Raw genomic sequence first — 20,964 nt, 5'->3', positions numbered from 1 at the left:
TTATACGTTTACTATTTTAACATGTGTCATGAATGCAACACCAGTCTTTGCTACAGAACACGGGTTGTTTTTTGTTTTCGTTTTAGCTTAACGCTGCAGATGAAAGGTTCAATTCTGTTATGCGTTTAACGAAACTCATTGTTTATTTTTGACCTCGGAAACCATAAAGTACGACGTGAATTTAGCTTACTGAAAAAAAGTGTTGAGCTATTATATCTGAGTTCGATAGGCCAGGTCTGAACGAGTTGCTGGACGCTCAGTGCTGTGTTGACAGTCATGGAGGTGCAGATGAGCGGGTTAGTTCAAATTTCCTTCAGACAACTTTAGCATTTTTACTCAACACATACAATGGCGTCTGTTATGGTAAGTATATTTGTTTTAAAACTTGCGTTAAAAGAAATGTGCTAAACTTTGTGTACATAACGTCATATGGCGCTAATATTAGCCGAGTCGGCAAGTTTCTTTTAGCTACGTCTGCTAAGAGGATTTACTGATTGGGCTGTCACACGGGGTCCTCTATATTAACTTATTAAAGCATCGCTTACACCTGCCTTTCTTCAGCTTCGCCAAGCGTAATGTTTGTAGTGTCGGACGACCACGCAGCAAAGCAGGGAAGTAAAGACTACCACGCTTATCCAGCAGTAGACTTGAGTCTGAGCAAGTTGTCCCTAACGACACGAAAAGAGTGAAAGTGTTCATGAAGCAGAGCAACGCCAGAGTGTCATTCGAAAATCAAAGTCAAATGTTTTACTATAATCGCTGAGTTTTCCTAGTTCGAAGAAGTTAGAAATTATTTATTGTTTACACAGATGATTTTTTTTTAAAACAATGCACGCAGATTTTTCTACACTAATTGAGCTTTGTAATTGAAGGAGGATCCTACGTTGGAGAGGCACTTTAAGGGACACAAAGATGCTGTCACTTGTGCAGACTTCAATCCGAACCGCAAACAACTGGGTAACCCTTACTTTTCAAATGCAGACATGCTTTTAACATCATGCATATATTTGCTCTAGTCTTGTGTCATTCTTTTGACCTTGAAATAACGTTATAAAAAAAGAGAAAGAGCATGTTGACATTGCTAGGTATTTCAAATTTTTATTGATAATATTTTAACTAAAATGAACAGATTTAAGCTATTTTTTAGAACTAGGCAAGTAATATTGAAACCACCTATCCTGTGTTCCAAAAAGGGCTGTTTTAATGGGTGGACATTTAACCTGAACGTGTCCAATTTTTCCTATGTTTTTGCATTATTTCTCTAACAAAGGCCATCTGTACTGATTGTACTGACGGGAGTTTCATTTCACTTTTTGTTTGAAATGTCTCCATGTGTCTTTGTTACCTTTTGTCCCTCCAGCCTCAGGGTCATTAGATAAAAACTTGATGATATGGAATTTGGCTCCCAAAGCGAGGGCCTTTCAATTTGTTGGGCACCAGGATGTGATCACTGGGGTGCAATTCTCTCCATCTAGCAATCTGGTGGCTTCTTCTTCCAAGGACAGAACAGTCAGACTGTGGACACCTTCAATGTAAGCATCAGCCACTTTATCCAAGACATGTTTAACCTGTGAATTAAAACTCGGTCCAATAACATGCAGTTTGGTGTATAAATTAATGTCTTGCAGAGATTTGGCAACAAAAATAAAATGGCTGTATTTAGTTATTTTCTGTGCATCTCATAGGAAAGGCGAGTCGACAGTGTTCAAAGCCCACACAGCTGCTGTACGCAGTGTTGCCTTCTCCCATGATGGCCAGAGACTGGTGACAGCATCAGATGACAAGTCTGTTAAAGTGTGGAGTGTTCACCGGCAGTGCTTCATCTACTCCCTCAATCAGCACACTAACTGGGTGCGCTGTGCTAGGTACCAAAGACCACATAAATCCCTATAGTCTATTTTCATGCAGTTGTGTTATAACTTACTTGACATTTGGTTTGTATGTTTGAGCTCGTTTGAATTTCCAATATAGTCAAAGAAGTTAATATGTTACATAGAGTTGTGATTAAAAGTTTACATACAGCTCATTGGCATAAATCTCAGCAAACCTTTTAGTCTTTTAGTGATTTCTTTGAACTGTTCTTTTTCCCAATCCACTCAGGGTTAGAGAAGACCAATATTTATTTGAATGTCATTCAGAAAGTTGCACATCAACCAGATATTTTTGGTAGTCATCAACAAAGATGTTTCACCACTCTTCCTGAGTTCATTTAAATTGCTTGTTTTTTGGCACAGACCTGGATTTTTAGGGGAAGGTGACAACTTTTCAGTTGTGTGAGGTCGTGACTTAATGTTGGCCTGCTTTATCCATTCTAAAACAAGCTTTGTTGTGTGTTTGCAATCATTTTCCTGTTGGAATACCTAATTGCGGAGTTGCAGAAATTGGAGGTAGCCCTCCTTCTTCATTTTTTACTTTTATCTACTTTTTGCAGTCTAAGAGTACAGCCGGCAGCAAAATGGCCCCATAGCAGGATGATACCACCACCATGCTTGTGCAAAATTGTTTGAACTGAGGATTTTGGAATCTGCAGTTGTGTAGAAATGGATCCATGACATTCTCATTGGATCTTAACTTGGACTTTTCCCATTGTTCTTAATATTGATCAGTTCAATAAGTGCTGTCAAAAAAGTCCAGTTGTAGTTAATAGGTAAGTTAATAGGTTTTGGTCTTTTTAAGTTAGAAAACATTGTAGAACCTTCAGCATCCCCTTATTAAAATATTTAAGTGATTAGGTGTATATATTTAAGCCTGTATGTGTACTTCTGTACACTTAAAAATGAATCCAAAATAAATGTATACCCAGTTCTGTTTTTTTGCCTTAATTTAATCTGTTTGCTGTACAATCATTCCACCCTGGAAAAAGAATAGTTCAAAGCAGACATTAAAAACCCAGAATTGAGAGTATTGAGGAAAAACATTGAGCAAACGTCTGATCATAACTGTATAAACAACTCACTGATCAACTGAGTGTTTTTAACTATATGAGTGTAAAACAGCACAGTACTGCAAAAAGTGGATTTGAACTTTTTCTGTATTATCGTTGTGTGTTTATTTCCTGTAGATTTTCTCCGGATGGCAGAATCATAGCTTCCTGTGGGGATGACCGGACTGTCCGGCTTTGGGACACATCTACCAAACACTGCATCAACTGTTTGACCGACTGTGGAGGGTAAAATCTCTCCAAAAACTGATCTAGTGTTCTCTTTTCTCAATATGTTTCATATAAGTTTTGTGCATCAGTTACTTGAAATTCAAAATTCAATTTGTTGTGTTAATACAGTCACATTTTCTCTTTGATGAATTTTGCGCATACACTTTTCAAAAATGTATTAAGCTGCATATTTTTCTTAATGAAGAGATATCCCGATTTGAGGGTATTGGTTGTGTTTGAAAATTTAGAAGCTGGATTGTAAAGTGGTGAAAGGCCAGAACATCATTAGATGTAATTTGATGTGAAAACTAACTCGCCTATTTTTGCTCTCCTATTCATGGCCACTGATTGACTTCTTTTTTTGTTTTTGTTTTTTAAACCCCAGATCAGCAACATTTGTTGATTTCAACTCCAGTGGTACCTGTATTGCATCGTCAGGAGCTGACAGTACTTTGAAAATCTGGGATTTACGGACCAACAAGCTTATTCAGCATTATCGTGGTACGATAATGCTTTTTTTTTTTTTTCTTTCATCTTGTATAAACAAGTGTCTAAAATATCCTACAGTTAAGACTTTAATTGCATTTCTAGATTACTAGGTATACAATTAATTCACCTGATTTAAGTTTTCATTTAAAATTCAATTTTATATGTGTATTTTTGTGGTTGTGGCTTATTTTTTGTACAATTGGATCAGTTCATAGTGCAGGAATCAACAGTTTTTCCTTCCACCCATCCAACAACTATGTGATAAGTGGTTCGAATGATGGCACTATTAAGATATTGGACCTGTTGGAAGGGCGTCTGATCTACACTCTTCATGGGCACAAGGTGATGCTTAAAGAAATGTCCATTTTATTAGTTCTTCATAGTGTTTGATTGTAGTCTTTGACATTCTTTAATATATTTTATTAGGGTGCTGTGATCACTGTGGCCTTTTCCAGGGCTGGAGATGTCTTTGCCTCAGGAGGAGCTGACAGTCAGGTTCTGCACGATGACTGAACAATGAATTACCCAAATCATTCGAGGTCATATCTTTACTGTTGGAAAATGTGCTGAATTTGGGTCATGTGGTTGCATCTTGGTTGCTTAGGTGCTGCTGTGGAAGACTAACTTTGACAGCAGGTCATATCAGGATGTCTTACTTCAACACAGCCGGAGGTCGACACCAGATCCCCCACCCCACCTGTCTGACATTCATCCCAGGGGACCACACCTTCATCACCCACAGCCTACAGCCATTCAGGTCAGTCTTGTTTCACTTCATTAATACTAACAGACCATCAAAACTCTGTGCTATTAAACATTTTTTTAGACATTTGCCATTTTGATATAAACAGCAGATGTAAACATTTAAAGATCGTACTTTGTTTGGAAGGCACAGTGCTTGCTGCTTAATTACATGTTTTGTTGCCAGGTCAGTCCAGCAGTAAAAGACACCAGATCAACTGAGCCACATGTCATACAGCTGGGACAGTCTGTCCATGGCAACATGGTAAGCTAATGCAGATTTCAACACATCTAAACCGTAGGATATTTAGTCGGGTGTCTATGTAGATTATTATTTAGTGTGTGCATAAAAATGACTTGAAACACAAACATATTGAAATACAGAAACAGCAATATTTAACTACTACTCAAGATACTGATGAAAAATGTTCTTATAGTGTCTATGAGAACATTTTATAGACGACTTAAACTAATTCATACTTGTATCATTTGGAGGGGATGCGCATATCACCACCAGGTGGCAGTGCAGACCAGTGTTTAGTTTTGAAATCCTGAAGCTTTTCTAAAACTTGCTTCAGCGGATGTTAAGGATGCTGTGATGTATATCATTGTTTTATTTATTTTTGCTTTGTGTTTACGATTAGAATGACTGTAAACTGTTCATAAACAGGCTGTAGTATAATGGTGCAGTGTACACAAATACTGTAAGTAGACAAAGTAGGTTAATATCATGATTAAAAATAAACTGTAGATTAGATGGAGGCTTCCTGATTGTGATGGATGCATACCAGTTTGATAAGCGTGAAAATCATGGGCCAAAGTCTCCTCTTTAATGTTTGTCTTAGGATTCCTCAATTCTGCATAAATGGGAAGAAATGTTAATGAAGATGAGTAGTAATGCACATTTTCACAGAACTGAGACCGACTGATTTTGATTTGATTGTGCGGCAAAATACCTCATCCACTGTTACGTCAAAGACTGCACAGTGCTTGATTTTAAATCGAGGCTTTAGATTATTGTGAGAATTGGATGTGGATTTCAAACAGAATAGTTTAAAGGCAGGAAATTTAATTTCTAGACTAGAATCCAAGAATGACTCTTCCTCAATCCTCTGAATCCATTGCATGCATTATTATGCACTAGTTTTAATCACTGCACCATGATGTCACCCAAAATTTATACATGTACGTCAGTTTTATCGTTGCCAAAAATGGCAAGATGAATGAATGTTACACACAGACACAGCTTCTGACTTATTATAATATATCATCACTTTTCAGTGGCTTCTGCAGGTTGTCTTTGCATGAATGCATGTGCATATTTATGAGCATTGAATGAGCATTTACAGCGTGTGAATGTGCTAGTGATTTCCCAGTCGTTTGTGTGTGTTTGTGGTCGTGCTCCAGGGGTTTGTACATGACATGAGTCACTAGTTGTGTGTGTGTGTGTGTGTGTGTGTGTGTGTGTGTGTGTGTGTGTGTGTGTGTGTGTGTGTGTGTGTGTGTGTGTGTGTGTGTGTGTGTGTGTGTGTGTGTGTGAGGGCCATTCCTGTTTAAATTGGTTCAGAGCAGGGAGCCCTCAGTGCTACTCCTCCTGTCAGCTCTCATCTCCTGATAGCCATCTCTTAGAAACCTCATCTTTCCTCCCCCTCTGCCTTGTCCTCTTTTCCTCTCGTCTTCCCTTCTGGTTAGTTTCTTTGGTCTCTCACTGTTGTAGATGTCCTCAGAGAGATTTCCCTTCCGCTCTGTGTCCATGTTTCCCCTTCATCGCCCTAATGGGCCCAAGTAAAAACGAAAATAGAGAGAACGAGAGTGAGAGAGTGAGAGAAAATGACTGGGACATGCAAGTTGCCTGAGGTGGCTACATGGGTGGCCCCATGGGAAGGTTGCTATACTCTGGCCTTCCTGCTACCATTGGTAACCTCCCTGTCTATAATTTAGGGCCATCTCCTCTTATCACTTATGCTTTATTAGCTTTTTTGACTAATGGCCTTTAAACCTGCTAGTATTCACTTTGGTTTGCTTTTATTCTGAGTGTGTATTAGTTCCCTGGAGAGAATCTGACTGAGCTGCAAACATTCAAGTGTTTAAGGGGAAAACAACAATGTTATTCACACTTGAATAACATTGTTGTTTTCCCCTCTTTCGAAATATTTTTTTTAACTGGTGAAAATGTTTGTAGTTTTGCAAAAGTGCTTACAAAACTATACAATTCTGCATGATTACCTTCAGGATGTTTGTATGGAAGTGCAGGTGTCAGTAATGACATGATCACTCTCCTGGGGCATCAGCTGTTTCGTCTTCCTCTTTTACATGACTAATTCTGAGCGCTGAGCTAGCAGCACTAGCAGGATAAGGTTTTGAGCAAAAATTCAGTCAGAATCTGGGCCATTCTCTGTTTTGTAGCAACTATCAGCTGACATAAATTGATAGACACACCAGTTTCACAAATGATGTATCTAATCATCATCAGCTGCCATCTGCTGGTTGTCTCTGTATGATTGAGGAGGCTATAAGTATGAACATCTTGTTTCAAAGTTCTGTTTCTAACATGGTAACTTTATCCATTACGTTTCCGACTAAACGTGGAATTTGTTCAGGGACTGGGTCTCATATTTGTCTGGAAACCACACACTCTAAAAAATATTCATGGTGTTTGTAGATAGAACTTAACAAAAAAGCATTTTTCTACTTAAAAAAGTAAGTTGTCTACATGTACACGTTTCAGTGAGTTGACTAATCAATGTTAAAAGTCAGTGCAACACAGAAATTAATAAACACCTCCTTAACTTAAATGTTTTAGTATATTGAACAAAATACTTTTGTCATCAATCAACAAAAGAAAATATTAAGTTTGTGTAACATGTAAAAGTGAGTTGGAACATCCTTCGTGTTTGAACTGCCCATAACTGGACCATAACGAAAAAATAATTACAACTGCCATAAAAAAGAAGAAACGGAAAAAAACAGAGGTTGGCACCACTACCTGGTAAGTTTCTTGTTTTATACTCTTTTATAAATATGTACTAGTTACAGGAATTCATTGCGTAAGTTTAGTCTGACAATGGCAGCTACATGATGTGAATTGACACTCTGTGTTATGCTAGTTGTTACTCTATAAAAGTAAAAGCATTTGTATTTTTTCCTGTTATTAATGAAATCTGTCAATTAAATCTGTCACTCTGGTGGTTACCTTGGTTAGCCATAGATGTGTATGAGACCATGCATACAGCAGAGGGTAACCCCGTAGCATATGTTCGTATCATCACAGGCGTAGCAGTTGTCTTCATTCTTATCACTTTGTGGGAGTAGAGGTGTGTTTCACCTAGACTGTATTCGGTGAGTTAACTAAGCATTGAATTCTAAATAGATTAATTACAAGTTATATTTGTACACTTTAAATTTGATGGTTTTAATCATAGTTTAACTTTAGCAACTTTACTATGCTAAAGTTGTTAGCTAGCTTTCTTTTAGCTAGCAAACGTTCCTCGCAAATATGAGAGTACATTGTCAATTTTTCCACTTATACTTAAAGTTTGTCACTTGTCAGGGTGCATTTGGTTAGCTGATAGACCTTGCAGACAGCAGAGCATGTTCAATTTGAACCTGTATATGTTCAAATTAACCAGTCAGCAGCTGCCTGCATTTTTATCATGGTGTCAGAGTAAATTTGTGTTTCGATGGTCTTGGGTGAGGTAACTAATTACTGACAGAGTGAAATGTGGGGAATTTATGCCAGAGTATTTATGTGAGTAAAAGTATTTCTATCAAATGTATTGATATTTTAAGCTCGAATGTGAAATATGCCTGAGGTTAAAGTTAGTTGACCTAGCAAGAAAAAACAAAATTGTGTGTGTGCACACGAATTGCTTTCGTTACCTTCTGTAATTGTAAGCATAATGTGAAGTGTGGTATTGTGGCATCTCAACAGTGGTCTTCAAATAATTAAAAAGAAAATTCTCTCACACATATGGATATGACACAATTTTTCCAATTTTAAACTACAGTCTGTAGATTTATTTTATTATTTTTGGATTCATCTTTTCAGTGTTTCATTGTAGTGTTTTAGAGAAGGTTTTATACTTAAAATAACTTGTTTACTCAAAAGCCTCGATAAGTCTTTACATTACCAAAAGTTGCAATAAATTTCAAAATGCACTGGACTTGCAAAATTTGCAAATTTGAAACACCAAGAAGGAATCAGCTCTTAAAGCATTACAGGCTTAGACATAGCCAAGGTGAACTATTTATGCCTTGTCTATACTGGGATTGTTACTGCTCATTTAAAACATGGAATAGCTTGAGTAAAATTCAAAAGCTAAATTCTGTTTTGTTTTTTTGTTTTCCTTTTTATATAGGTACCTCAATGTCTCATCCTGCTAAACTTCGGATCATACTCAAAGAGCATAACATTCGAAAACTGGACTTACCACATGGAATCCCTGGAACAGTGGAAGAACTTGAATCTATTGTGAAAGAGACTTTTGAGATTGATGGGAAGTTTACTTTGCACTATAAGGATGCTGACTTTGGAGAAGAATATTTTTCTCTGACATCAACAGGTGATATCAAGGACAAGGACACACTTAAGGTGGTTCAGATTATTGAACCTCTCACAATTACTCTGACATTTAGTGATGTAGACAGTTCCTTCAAATCTGCATCAGAGACCTTGGTCAATGCTTCAGCAATTTCAGAGACATCAGTCTCAGAGACATCAAGTGTGTCCTGTGGCACCAGTTGCTCATCTGGATCTCAGGATACAGTCATTCTTTCCTCACCTGAACATTTGAGTCGGCGTTTACAGCGCTGGCCTACCAATTTTTCTGTTCCTCGCTTTGCTTATGACACAGAGCTTTTACTTGCTTCAGGAAATGAAACTTTCAAAAAGGATGGAACTAAACTTAACTTTACTCCACTTCTTCCAGACATCCTTGAGAAACTGGCTGAAACGATCTTTTAGTATGTTGCCTACCCAACATCTGCACAGTTAGCAGATGTAGCTGAAGCACTTGTTCAACAACATCCTTGCCTTAAAGAACCGGGATCCTATAATGGATGCTATGGATGGCAACAAAGACTGAAATATAAAATGGGCAATTACAGAAGTAAACTCAGAGGGCTTGGGTGCCCTGAGCTGGATGTGAACTCTCTCAAAAGAAAGCAAGCACATAAGAAGACACCTTCAAAGAATCTCAAAAAGCCAAGAAAGGCTGAGGTGAACTATTTGCCACCTCACCCACAAGGAGAAACAGAGGAAAGCTTGGAAAAGGAAAGATTGGAACTTCTTGATGAAGTGAAGAAGAGGAACAACTATCGGATCATCAGTGAAAAAATGGCCAAAACATTCTCGAATCGCAGACAGGAAGTTGTTAATCTGGCACCACCTGTGAATGACTTCAGAAGTAGATGGCCTGCGCTTTTTGATGCAGCACAGGTAATTTTATTAAATAATTTATAGGATAACTTATAATTGTGACATTGTGCATTACATTAACACATTGTGCTTTTAATTGTGTCTTTTTTTATTTTTTACAGATAAATGATGAATTCCAAAGGATCACCACTGTTAACTTGGAAACAACATTCATGGCAAAACTGGACCAGTATTCCACAAGAATAATGTCCCTGGTCTCTTCAAAAGGCGGTGCTGCAAAAATTAAGATTGAGCGCATCAGGAACATGTTGCAAGAGGTAAAAAAAAAAAAGAAGCTGAATATAATTGATAATCTTACACACCTTAAAAGTTAATTATCTAATTCATTATCGCAGGAGCATTGTTGGCTATCTTTTACTGAAGAGTGAAAAAGTGAACATCAGAGGTGGACAGAGTAAAAATTTGCTAAAGAAAACATTACTCAAAATATATTTGTCTGTTTTCTTTGTTGTAAGAGTCAAGGCTATAGTGATGTATTTGTAACTTGGAAACTCAGATTGAAGAGAAAAAGTAAAACTCAGATGCATAAGTATTTTGCACCTCATAAGTGAGATGAAAAGACATTAATGTAACTTTTGGTCACATAATTGCAAACTGGGGTGGGTAAATTTAAATAGGTACTTTCCATGTCACATGTAACTTGACAATACATTAAGGTAAGTATGGGTCATATTACAAATAATGTGAGGAGAAAAAACTGAAGCAATAATTTGGAGTGTTACAAGTATCTTCATCAACTGCACAATAAACGTTTATGAGGAAGACAAGTTACACAAATACATTAAAGAGGGTAGATAGGAGCTTTTAATGTTTTAATCACATCATTACAAGACTTGTCCACAGGTGGCTTTTTCCAGTTCTGCATCACATATCTCACATATAACTATTATAGTTGAATCCATAGAACTCAACAAAAACTGTTTGAAATAGTCTCCAAATCTAGGTTATATTTACTTTCACTCACCTTATCCTACTGATAGCAAAGGGTGCATTGAAAGCAGGGCAGTATGTAACAGATTAAATTAAAGTTATAAAAATTAAATTGTTTATTTGTTAAAAATTCATCCATCCATCCATCCATTTTCATCCGCTTTGTCCGGGGCCGGGTCGCGGGGGCAGCAGCCTAAGCAAAGAGGCCCAGACCTCCCTCTCCCCAGCCACCTCCTCCAGCTTATCCGGGGGAATACCAAGGCGTTCCCAGGCCAGCCGAGAGATATAATCTCTCCAGCGTGTCCTGGGTCCCGGTGGGACATGCCTGGAACACCTCACCCAGGAGGCGCCCAGGGGGCATCCTTGTCAGATGCCCGAACCACCTCAGCTGGCTCCTTTCGATGTGGAGCAGCAGCTGCTCTACTCTGAGCCCCTCCCGGATGGCCGAACTTCTCACCCTATCTCTAAGGGAGAGGCCAGCCACCCTTCGGAGGAAGCTCATTTCTGCCGCTTGTATCCGCGATCTCGTTCTTTCGGTCACTACCCACAGCTCGTGGCCATAGGTGAGGGTAGGGACGTAGATCGACCGGTAAATTGAGAGCTTCGCTTTTACACTCAGCTCCCTCTTCACCACGACGGACCGGTGCAGCGTCCGCATTACTGCAGCTGCAGCCCCAATCCGTCTGTCGATCTCCGGCTCCCTTCTCCCATCACTCGCGAACAAGACCCCGAGATACTTGAACTCCTCCACTTGGGGCAGGAACTCATCCCCGACCCGGAGTGGGCACTCCACCCTTTTCCGGCTGAGAACCATGGCCTCAGATTTGGAGGTGCTGATCCTCATTCCCGCTGCTTCACACTCGGCTGCGAACCGCTCCAGTGCGAGCTGGAGGCCCTCACCCGATGAAGCCAACAGAACCACATCATCTGCAAAAATCAGAGATGAGATTCTGAGGCCACCAAAGCGAAAGCCCTCCGCCACTTGGCTGCACCTAGAAATCCTGTCCATAAAAATTATGAACAGAACCGGAGACAAAGGGCAGCCCTGGCGGAGCCCATCACCCACCGGGAACGAGTCCGACTTATTGCCGGCAATGCGAACCAAGCTCTTGCAACGGTTGTATAGGGATCGAATGGCCCGTAGCAATGGGCCAGACACCCCATATTCCCGCAACACCTCCCACAGGACACCCCGAGGGACACGGTCGAATGCCTTCTCCAAGTCCACAAAACACATGTAGACTGGTTGGGCAAACTCCCATGCACCCTCAAGTATCCTGGAGAGGATAAAGAGCTGGTCCAGTGTTCCGCGACCAGGACGAAAACCGCATTGTTCCTCCTGTATCCGAGGTTCGACTAACGGACGAACTCTCCTTTCCAGCACCCTGGCATAGACTTTCCCAGGGAGGCTGAGGAGTGTGATTCCCCCTGTAGTTGGAACACACCCTCCGGTCCCCTTTCTTGAAGATGGGGAGCACCACCCCGGTCTGCCAGTCCACAGGTACTGCCCCTGATCTCCACGCAACATTGCAGAGGCGTGTCAACCAGGACAGCCCTACAACGTCCAGAGCCTTCAGGAACTCGGGGCGGACCTCATCAACACCAGGGGCTCTGCCACCAAGGAGTTGTTTAACTGCCTCAGTGACCTCGCCCCCGGAAATTGGCGGGTCATTCCCCTCATCCCCAGACTCTGCTTCCTCCTCGGAAGACGTGTCAGTGGGATTAAGGAGGTCCTCGAAGTATTCCTTCCACCGCCTGACAATTTTCTCAGTCGACGTCAGCAGCGCTCTGCCAGCACTATACACAGTGCAGGTAGAGCACCGCTTTCCCCTCCTGAGACGTCTGACGGTTTGCCAGAATCTCTTCGAGGCAGTCCGAAAGTCTTTTTCCATGGCCTCTCCGAACTCCTCCCACACCCGAGTTTTTGCTTCAGCCACTGCCCGAGCCGCATTCCGCTTGGCCTGTCGATACCTGTCGGCTGCCTCCGGAGTCCCACAGGCTAACCAAGCCCGATAGGACTCCTTCTTCAGCCTGGTGGCTCCCTTCACCTCTGGTGTCCACCATTTGGTTCGGGGATTACCACCACGGCAGGCATCAACCACCTTGCGGCCGCAGCTCAATGCAGCAGCTTCGGCAATGGAGACGCTGAACATGGTCCATTCGGACTCAATGTCCCCAGTCTCCCTTGGAATGCTGTTGAAGCTCTGCCGGAGGTGTGCGTTGAAGATCTCGCGGACTGGGGCCTCTGCTAGACGTTCCCAGCACACCCTCACTACGCGTTTAGGTGCACCAGGTCTGTCCAGCGTCTTCCCCCGCCACCTGATCCAACTCACCACCAGGTGGTGATCAGTTGACAGCTCAGCCCCTCTCTTTACCCGAGTGTCCAGAACATATGGTCGCAGGTCTGCTGATACGATTACAAAATCGATCATCGACCTACGGCCTAGAGCATCCTGGTGCCACGTGCACTTATGGACACTCTTATGTTCGAACAGGGTGTTCGTTATGGCCAAACTGTGATTAGCACAGAAGTCCAATAACAGAGCACCGCTCGGGTTCAGATCAGGGAGGCCGTTCCTCCCAATCACGCCCCTCCAGGTCTCGCTGTCGTTACCCACGTGAGCTTCGAAGTCCCCCAGCAGGACAACAGAGTCTCCAGGTGGAGCACCCACCAGCACCCCCCCCCCCCCCCCAGGGACTCTAAGAAGGCTGGGTACTCTGAACTGCCACTCGGCGCATAAGCGCAGATGACAGTCAGGACCCGTTCCCCGACCCTAAGGCGCAGGGAACAAACCCTCTCGTCCACCGGGAAAAACCCCAACGTACCGGCAGCAAGCCGAGGGGATATTAGGATACCCACCCCAGCCCGCCGCCTCTCACCAGGGGCAACTCCAGACTGAGACAGAGTCCAGCCCCTCTCCAGGAGACTGGTTCCAGAGCCCAAGCCATGTGTAGAGGTGAGCCCGACTATATCTAGGCGGTACCTCTCAACCTCACGCACTAACTCAGGCACCTTCCCCACCAGAGAGGTGACATTCCATGTCCCTATTGCCAGTCTTGGCAGCCGGGGGTCAGTCCGCCAGGGCCTCCGCTCCTGGCCGCCACCCGGCACACAATGCACCCGACCCCTATGGCGCCTCCTGCGGGTGGTGGGCCTGCGGGAGGATGGGCCCATGTCTCCTCTTCGGGCTGTGCCCGGCCGGGCCCCATGGACTAAGGCCCGGCCACCAGACGCTCGCCCTCGGGCACCCTCCCCGGGCCTGGCTCCAGGGCGGGGCCCCGGTAACCCTATCCCGGGCAGGGTAAACTGTTCCCTCGATGTCCTTTTCATAAGGGTCTTATGAATCGCTCTTTGTCTGGTCCCTCACCCAGGGCCAATTTGCCATGGGAGACCCTACCAGGGGGCAAAAGCCCCCAGACAACATAGCCCCTGGGATCCCTGTGACACACAAACCCCTCCACCACGATAAGGTAGCGATTCAAGGAGGGGTATTTGTTAAAAACAAAAATGAAATCAATAATTAGCAAAACGCTAGTCCTATAAATGTAATATGTTTGACTTTTCACCTAGTAAACTTTTTTTATTCTCCAGAGTTTGGTGGAAACAAGAAGAGGGGTCGCAATCCGTTGCCTGATGGTGTATCTGAAAGAGAAAGAAGAGGATCTCTTCAGAGAACAGCTGGTAGGTAAATATCACATTGTTTTGTGTTATATTTTTAAATAGCACATAAAATACCGACATGTTTCTTTTTAACCTACTTGCCAGGATGGTGAAGAACAGTTCCCAGAAGAAGTGGTAAAGATCGTAGTCACCAGACGTGCAGCAGTGTCTCTTCCAGCCGTCGCTAAAATTGTGATTGAAGGAACAGCTGTCCTGGAAGACCTTGATGTGCCCAGAGCGTGTGCCTTAATGATGGGACTTACAGTGGGGCAAAAAAGTATTTAGTCAGCTACCGATTGTGCAAGTTCCCCCACTTAAAATGATGACAGAGGTCAGTAATTTGCACCAGAGGTACACTTCAACTGTGAGAGACAGAATGTGAAAAAAAAATCCATGAATCCACATGGTAGGATTTGTAAAGAATTTATTCGTAAATTAGGGTGGAAAATAAGTATTTGGTCACCTCAAACAAGGAAAATCTCTGGCTCTCACAGACCTGTAACGTCTTCTGTAAGAAGCTTTTCTGTATAAAAGACACCTGTCCACAGCCTCAAACAGTCAGACTCCAAACTCCGCCATGGCCAAGACCAAAGAGCTTTCGAAGGACACCAGGAAAAGTATTGTAGACCTGCACCAGACTGGGAAGAGTGAATCTACAATAGGCAAGCAGCTGGGTGTGGAAAAAATCAACTGTGGGAGCAATCATCAGAAAATGGAAGACATACAAGACCACTGATAATCTCCCTCGATCTGGGGCTCCACGCAAGATCTCATCCCGTGGGGTCAAAATGATCATGAGAACGGTGAGCAAAGATCCCAGAACCACACGGGGGGACCTGGTGAATGACCTGCAGAGAGCTGGGACCAAAGTAACAAAGGTCACCATCAGTAACACACTACAACGGCAGGGAATCAAATCCCGCAGTGCCAGACGTGTTCCGCTGCTGAAGCCAGCCAGGCCCGTCTGAAGTTTGCCAGAGAGCACATGGATGATACAGCAGAGGATTGGGAGAATGTCATGTGGTCAGATGAAACCAAAGTGGAACTTTTTGGTATAAACTCAACTCATCGTGTTTGGAGGAAGAAGAATACTGAGTTGCATCCCAAGAACACCATACCTACTGTGAAGCATGGGGGTGGAAACATCATGCTATGGGGCTGTTTTTCTGCCAAGGGGACAGGACGACTGATCCGTGTTAAGGACAGAATGAATGGGGCCATGTATCGTGAGATTTTGAGCCAAAACCTCCTTCCATCAGTGAGAACTTTGAAGATGAAACGAGGCTGGGTCTTCCAACATGACAATGATCCAAAACACACCGCCCGGGCAACAAAGGAGTGACTCCGTAAGAAGCATTTGAAAGTCCTGGAGTGGCCTAGCCAGTCTCCAGACCTCAACCCCATAGAAAATCTGTGGCGGGAGTTGAAAGTCCGTGTTGCTCAGCGACAGCCCCAAAACATCACTGCTCTCGAGAAGATCTGCATGGAGGAATGGGTCAAAATACCAGCTACTGTGTGTGCAAACCTGGTAAAGACCTATAGTAAACGTTTGACCTCTGTTATTGCCAACAAAGGTTATGTTGCAAAGTATTGAGTTGTATTTTTGTTATTGACCAAATACTTATTTTCCACCCTGATTTACGAATAAATTCTTTACAAATCCTACCATGTGGATTCATGGATTTTTTTTTTCACATTCTGTCTCTCACAGTTGAAGTGTACCTCTGGTGCAAATTACTGACCTCTGTCATCATTTTAGGTGGGGGAACTTGCACAATCGGTGGCTGACTAAATACTTTTTTGCCCCACTGTATATACGCTCTCAATCTGAGCTACCCCAAACAAGTAAAGAACACTCTAGAGGTATTCCAGGTGTTTCTGGAACTTGATGGGCTTAAAGCCAGCCCACGGGTAATGTCTCTTAAGTACAAACTTCTGTCATAAAACAAATGTAATTTAGGCTGCAATATTCAGATGTGCTGATGCTTGTGTTTTTTATGCAGTCTTAGACAAGTGTAGTTTTGAGAGTTCATAATGCGTATAACCTTACCTTTGGATTGTTGTGTTGTTAAATATTAAAATGTTTTGTAGTTTTCTTGATTCTGTGATATTTACCAAGTTGATAGGTTAAAGTTAATGTTTAATAATAAGCAGATTTGCAAAAACAAATTGCCTTACGTTGCGATGTTTGTTTTCTGAGGTATTTTAGAAGGGTGTGATTTAAAATTATTGTTATTTGGAAGATTTTATAAATATATATTTGCTGCTTTATTTAATATACCTTTACAAATCTTTATAGTGGTTCTCAAAGTCAGTTATCAGGCCCCACTGCTCTACTTGTTTCTATTAATAACTAAACACTGTTGATTGGATGGTGTGTTCAGTTAATCAGAAGTTGTAGATACCATTGTGGAGTAAGAAAAACGAAGTAAATTGGTATGTTTTAGCTTCTGATTCAACCTTGTCCAGGTAATAAACATGTTACATTTACTTTTGTTGCTGAGGTTGTTTGTGGAGGAATTGTACTGAAATACATTGTTTTTGCCCACTCATTTATAATTACAGGGCTGCTGTAATGTTTGATTTATGTTGTATGACACAGAAGTGTATTTCTTCGAAAATGTTATGCAATAAACTGTTTCATCAGTTGGAATAATTTAAATGGCTATGTTTGCAGGTCAAAGTAAATCATGTTGGTTTGTTGAACCAGTTGAGTTAGCCAAACCTAAAAATTTCTTGCTAGATTTACTTAATAATATGCAAAATTTGTAACTTAAAAAGCTGAGTGGAAATTGTTACCTCAATTTTTTTAAGTTAAGCCAACAAAACATTTTTTAGAGAGGTCACTAAGAGGCCTCTGGTTTTGTTGTTTGAAATATACAGCTGCACCATGCAACTACCTTGCATGGTGCAGCTGTATATTTCTACGTTTCTTTAAATGTAGCACAGTCCCTCCTTGCGTCTCTTATAGTTAAGTGGAAATACAGCGCAAGATATTACATGGAGAGTTTTACCATCCCATTGAACAGATTCCAGTCAGCAGTAAAAGAAATACAATGAATGGCAAATGTTTTATTAGTTAGAGGTGGGAATCACCATACATCCCACGATACGATATTATCACAATACTTAATGCACGATACGATATTATTGCGATTTCTTTTTTAAATATCTGCGATATTCAGATTCTGTACATAAAGGTAAACTTTATCAATATTCATTTTATCTAATATCAAAGTCTCGCACTCAGTCTTTCTCTCATTTCAGTCAGTTTTATTGTTGACAAACTGAACGGTTTGTATTACAGTCTAGTCCAACTTAACTGAATGCAGCCATCTGGTATAGCTATTCTGAACTATGCAATTTATGAAAACTATGCAGCCCATTCAGCAACTGAAGAATTTGAAAGTAAATTAAAACAAAATATAATTTTACATTAAATAAAAAAGTTTTAAACTTAATTAAAATAAAACATGTCTTAAATTAAAATAAGTAAACTGTCATGTTTATTGCTGCCAAAAAACAAGTTAAACACATTTGGACAGTGAAGGAATGTCAGGATTCTTGCTCAGAAAAAGGAGCTGATCAACATGCTCTGAAGTCAGAGCACAAAAACTTTTTTTGTAACAAAATATCGATTTCTGCTGTCCCTGTATTGATACATTATTAGCAAACAAAATATCACGATACTACACAGTATCGATTTTTTCCCCCCACCCCTATTATTAGTTAATCGAAAGCAGAAGGTTTGATTTGGTTACTTGTGCCAATTCTAGTGTTCCTGCAGACGTTAGCAATACCAGTTTAAACAGACAAGGTGTCCTCTACTAACAGGCCGCCTACCATCTGTGTGGGAATGTGCCTCTTTTGTAGCCATGTATGGTACACTTCTATGTGAATAAGTGTGCAGTATTGATAGTATGTTAATTTATAAGGAACATCTGTCAATTCTCAACATGTTGGCCATGTGCATTTGTGTGATTGCATAGAACACAGAAGACCCTGCCTCTCTACAGTCCTCTCTGGCTTTCTGTGCAGGGGAAGTACAGGATATTGGATGGCCCGGAGGTTTAGATACCAGATTTAAGTGCTGTAGAGGAGAACACGAGTGACAAGACACGACGGAAATGAGCTAAAGATAGTAATGGGTGGAGGAGGGGTTCACTTTCCACCAGGACACAGACTCCCAGAGGCTGCATAACAGCCTCACATTCACACATACCCACACACAAATACACACTGCTGCACTTGGGCAAACGTGCTCTTGTACACTTGGTCCAAGCACTTTCATTCATACTATATCCTCCCATAGTCTGTTTGGTTCACACTGTCTTTTACTCACATGGTTATGAAGGGATATACTGATAAAAATGCAGGAATATAGAACATTTATGCACCTAATATAAATTTACATGTAATGATTATTTGATTTGTGTGATTTTATGTAATTTAAGAACTTTACAGGTGTGCAAATTTTTGCCCCTTAGGTTGCAGTTTTCACATTTTTACAAAGCACTATTCATATGTAAACTAGCACTGTGTTTAAAATGAAACCAGTGTCCAGTGTTTTTAAATACATAATGTATACAGGAGCATTCCTCTTAAGAGATGAGCTAAAAAGATTTAAAATCGTATACTGACCTGTTTTGTGTTTATTAATTTTTATTTTATTTATTAATTTATATGTTTTGTTTTTAAATGCTGTTCTGTCTTCTAGTCAGTAAACCATTAATAGTCATAAAATTAAGGAGTCACATATTTAGCCTTGAGAGGCCAAATATGGGCAGCAGTTTCCCTAATGCAGCTCACAGAGTGGAGCACAGTCTGTGCAAGTGAAATATTACTTAAGGCTTCCTGAGCATATGACGACTCCATGCAGTCACAGCGGAACCCCTTCTTCAGACACTGTACACGTCACATAATGCTGCGAGACTCCCCATGGCGCTTCCAGTCTATCCGATGCTTGCATGTAAGTGTCCCAAAACTTGATCCTCCTCATCAAAAATACAAGAGAAAGGCAAGCCTTATTACTAATTCACAAGGTTCTCTCTTCAAGTTCACATCTGTCTTTTTCCCCTCCTCTCCTCTTTCCCTCCTCCCTCTTTCCTTTTTCTGCTTGCCTTTAATCTCAACCTTGCGCAACACCGACTTACAGGAAGCACTTTGTGGTGTCCTCCAAACAAAGAAACATTTTTTTGTAACTCTTGATTGCTGTGTATAAAAATGGTGTTGCTTCTCTGTTTCTTAGATTAAATATGTTGCATAACCACAATTACGGATAGCATTTACATGCTTTTGTCAAAAAGGCCACTGTGTAAACGGTCTGCTCACGCTTTAACTTGACGTTCTCTAAAACCTGTCTACTTATGTAATGATCAGTTTACTGCTGTTTGTCAAACAGTTGTTTTCCAACATGAGCAGTTTGACAGATAGTGATTCACATAGTGCCACACTATGTGAATCACTATGTGGCTGAGCATGTACAGACATTAACACTTTACTCTTACAATGTGAACTTTTTTTTGACACTTTGCCTCCTGTAGGTTTCAATGAAGAAATCAACATACTTTTTTTTTTTCTTCTTTTTTTTAAATATATGTCTTTGTACTCTTACGTCAGATAATTTTCAGCTCTGTGTGCTTTTCATTGATTGGATGGGTCATTTAGTTGCGGTATGTGTCATAGGAGTTTAGTGAGTAAGTTTGATATCTGCGTTACTAATTGCATAAGATTTTTCATTGTTAGATATTGCTTGGGACATTATCGATTACTTGGTATTTAGACTTACTTTAGGTTTATTTTATTGACAGTTTCATTTTTTTTCGAGGCACTGACTTTTCAGATTCTTACCAGGGCAAAAGGTTTTTCTTGTAGATCATTTATTTATCATCTGAATTAAATAAGGTGTCCTTCTGATTGGATTTTTTCACTTCTGTGTCAGATCTACGTTGTAACTTGCACTATAACCGGAACACTGTACCCTACGCCGTTGTCTTCTACGTAACCTGAGGTTCACCTCCAAAGAAATGTAACCGCTGGGTTGACTTGCCAACACTGTTTGGATCAGCTGGTTGTTTTGTTTGTGGCTTTCTTAACCTTTTGCCAACACGAACATTGCAGAGTGCCCTCTGGTGGACAAACTATGAAACAACTCATAATATGGTTGTGCACCGTGTTATGCGGCTAATTTTGTTCAAGATGAATTTGTACGATGAAGGTATGATACCAATACAGCACAACTACATCCTGGATATAGATCCATTTTTAAAAAGATGACTCCCTGCACAAACCTGTTACTTCCAATGCCAACATCTGTAAATTGCTAGTTTATATCTGCTCTCAGTATAATCGTTTTCAAGGGTGATTTTGTGTAGAATCCATGTAGTACAAATTGCTATTATTAAATTAACTGTAATTCTATAATTGTCATTTTTCCACAAGGACAATACAACTATTTCTGAACTTTCATTTTTGTCATTTGAAACATCTTATTTTCTGCCACCTACCTCAAACAGTTCTTCACGTTTGACTAACTCTCTGCTCTCTTAATGCTCT

General features: G+C 41.0%; 1 protein-coding gene across 2 annotated transcripts in view; it reads left to right on the top strand.

The window, feature by feature from the left end:
- The first annotated feature begins 10 nt into the window (after positions 1-10).
- Positions 11-20,964, top strand: part of poc1b (POC1 centriolar protein B) — a 57,791-nt gene continuing 36,837 nt past the window's right edge. Inside the window, exons 1-10 of one of the 2 annotated variants that reach the window (XM_026174701.1) lie at positions 11-363; positions 873-957; positions 1,361-1,532; positions 1,686-1,865; positions 3,062-3,169; positions 3,537-3,652; positions 3,849-3,982; positions 4,067-4,135; positions 4,245-4,397; positions 4,569-4,646. In XM_026174701.1, the coding sequence (XP_026030486.1) occupies positions 349-363; positions 873-957; positions 1,361-1,532; positions 1,686-1,865; positions 3,062-3,169; positions 3,537-3,652; positions 3,849-3,982; positions 4,067-4,135; positions 4,245-4,397; positions 4,569-4,646 (1,110 nt within the window). In that variant the 5' untranslated portion in view covers positions 11-348. The remainder of the gene's footprint in view (positions 364-872; positions 958-1,360; positions 1,533-1,685; positions 1,866-3,061; positions 3,170-3,536; positions 3,653-3,848; positions 3,983-4,066; positions 4,136-4,244; positions 4,398-4,568; positions 4,647-20,964) is intronic. The other variant, XM_026174700.1, reaches the window with a different exon arrangement.

The sequence above is a fragment of the Astatotilapia calliptera genome, chromosome 7 (assembly GCF_900246225.1).
Source record: "Astatotilapia calliptera chromosome 7, fAstCal1.2, whole genome shotgun sequence".
In the NCBI taxonomy this organism is placed as follows: domain Eukaryota; kingdom Metazoa; phylum Chordata; class Actinopteri; order Cichliformes; family Cichlidae; genus Astatotilapia; species Astatotilapia calliptera.
Note: the sequence above shows the minus strand (reverse complement) of the source record. Positions and strands in the feature narration are given on the sequence as shown.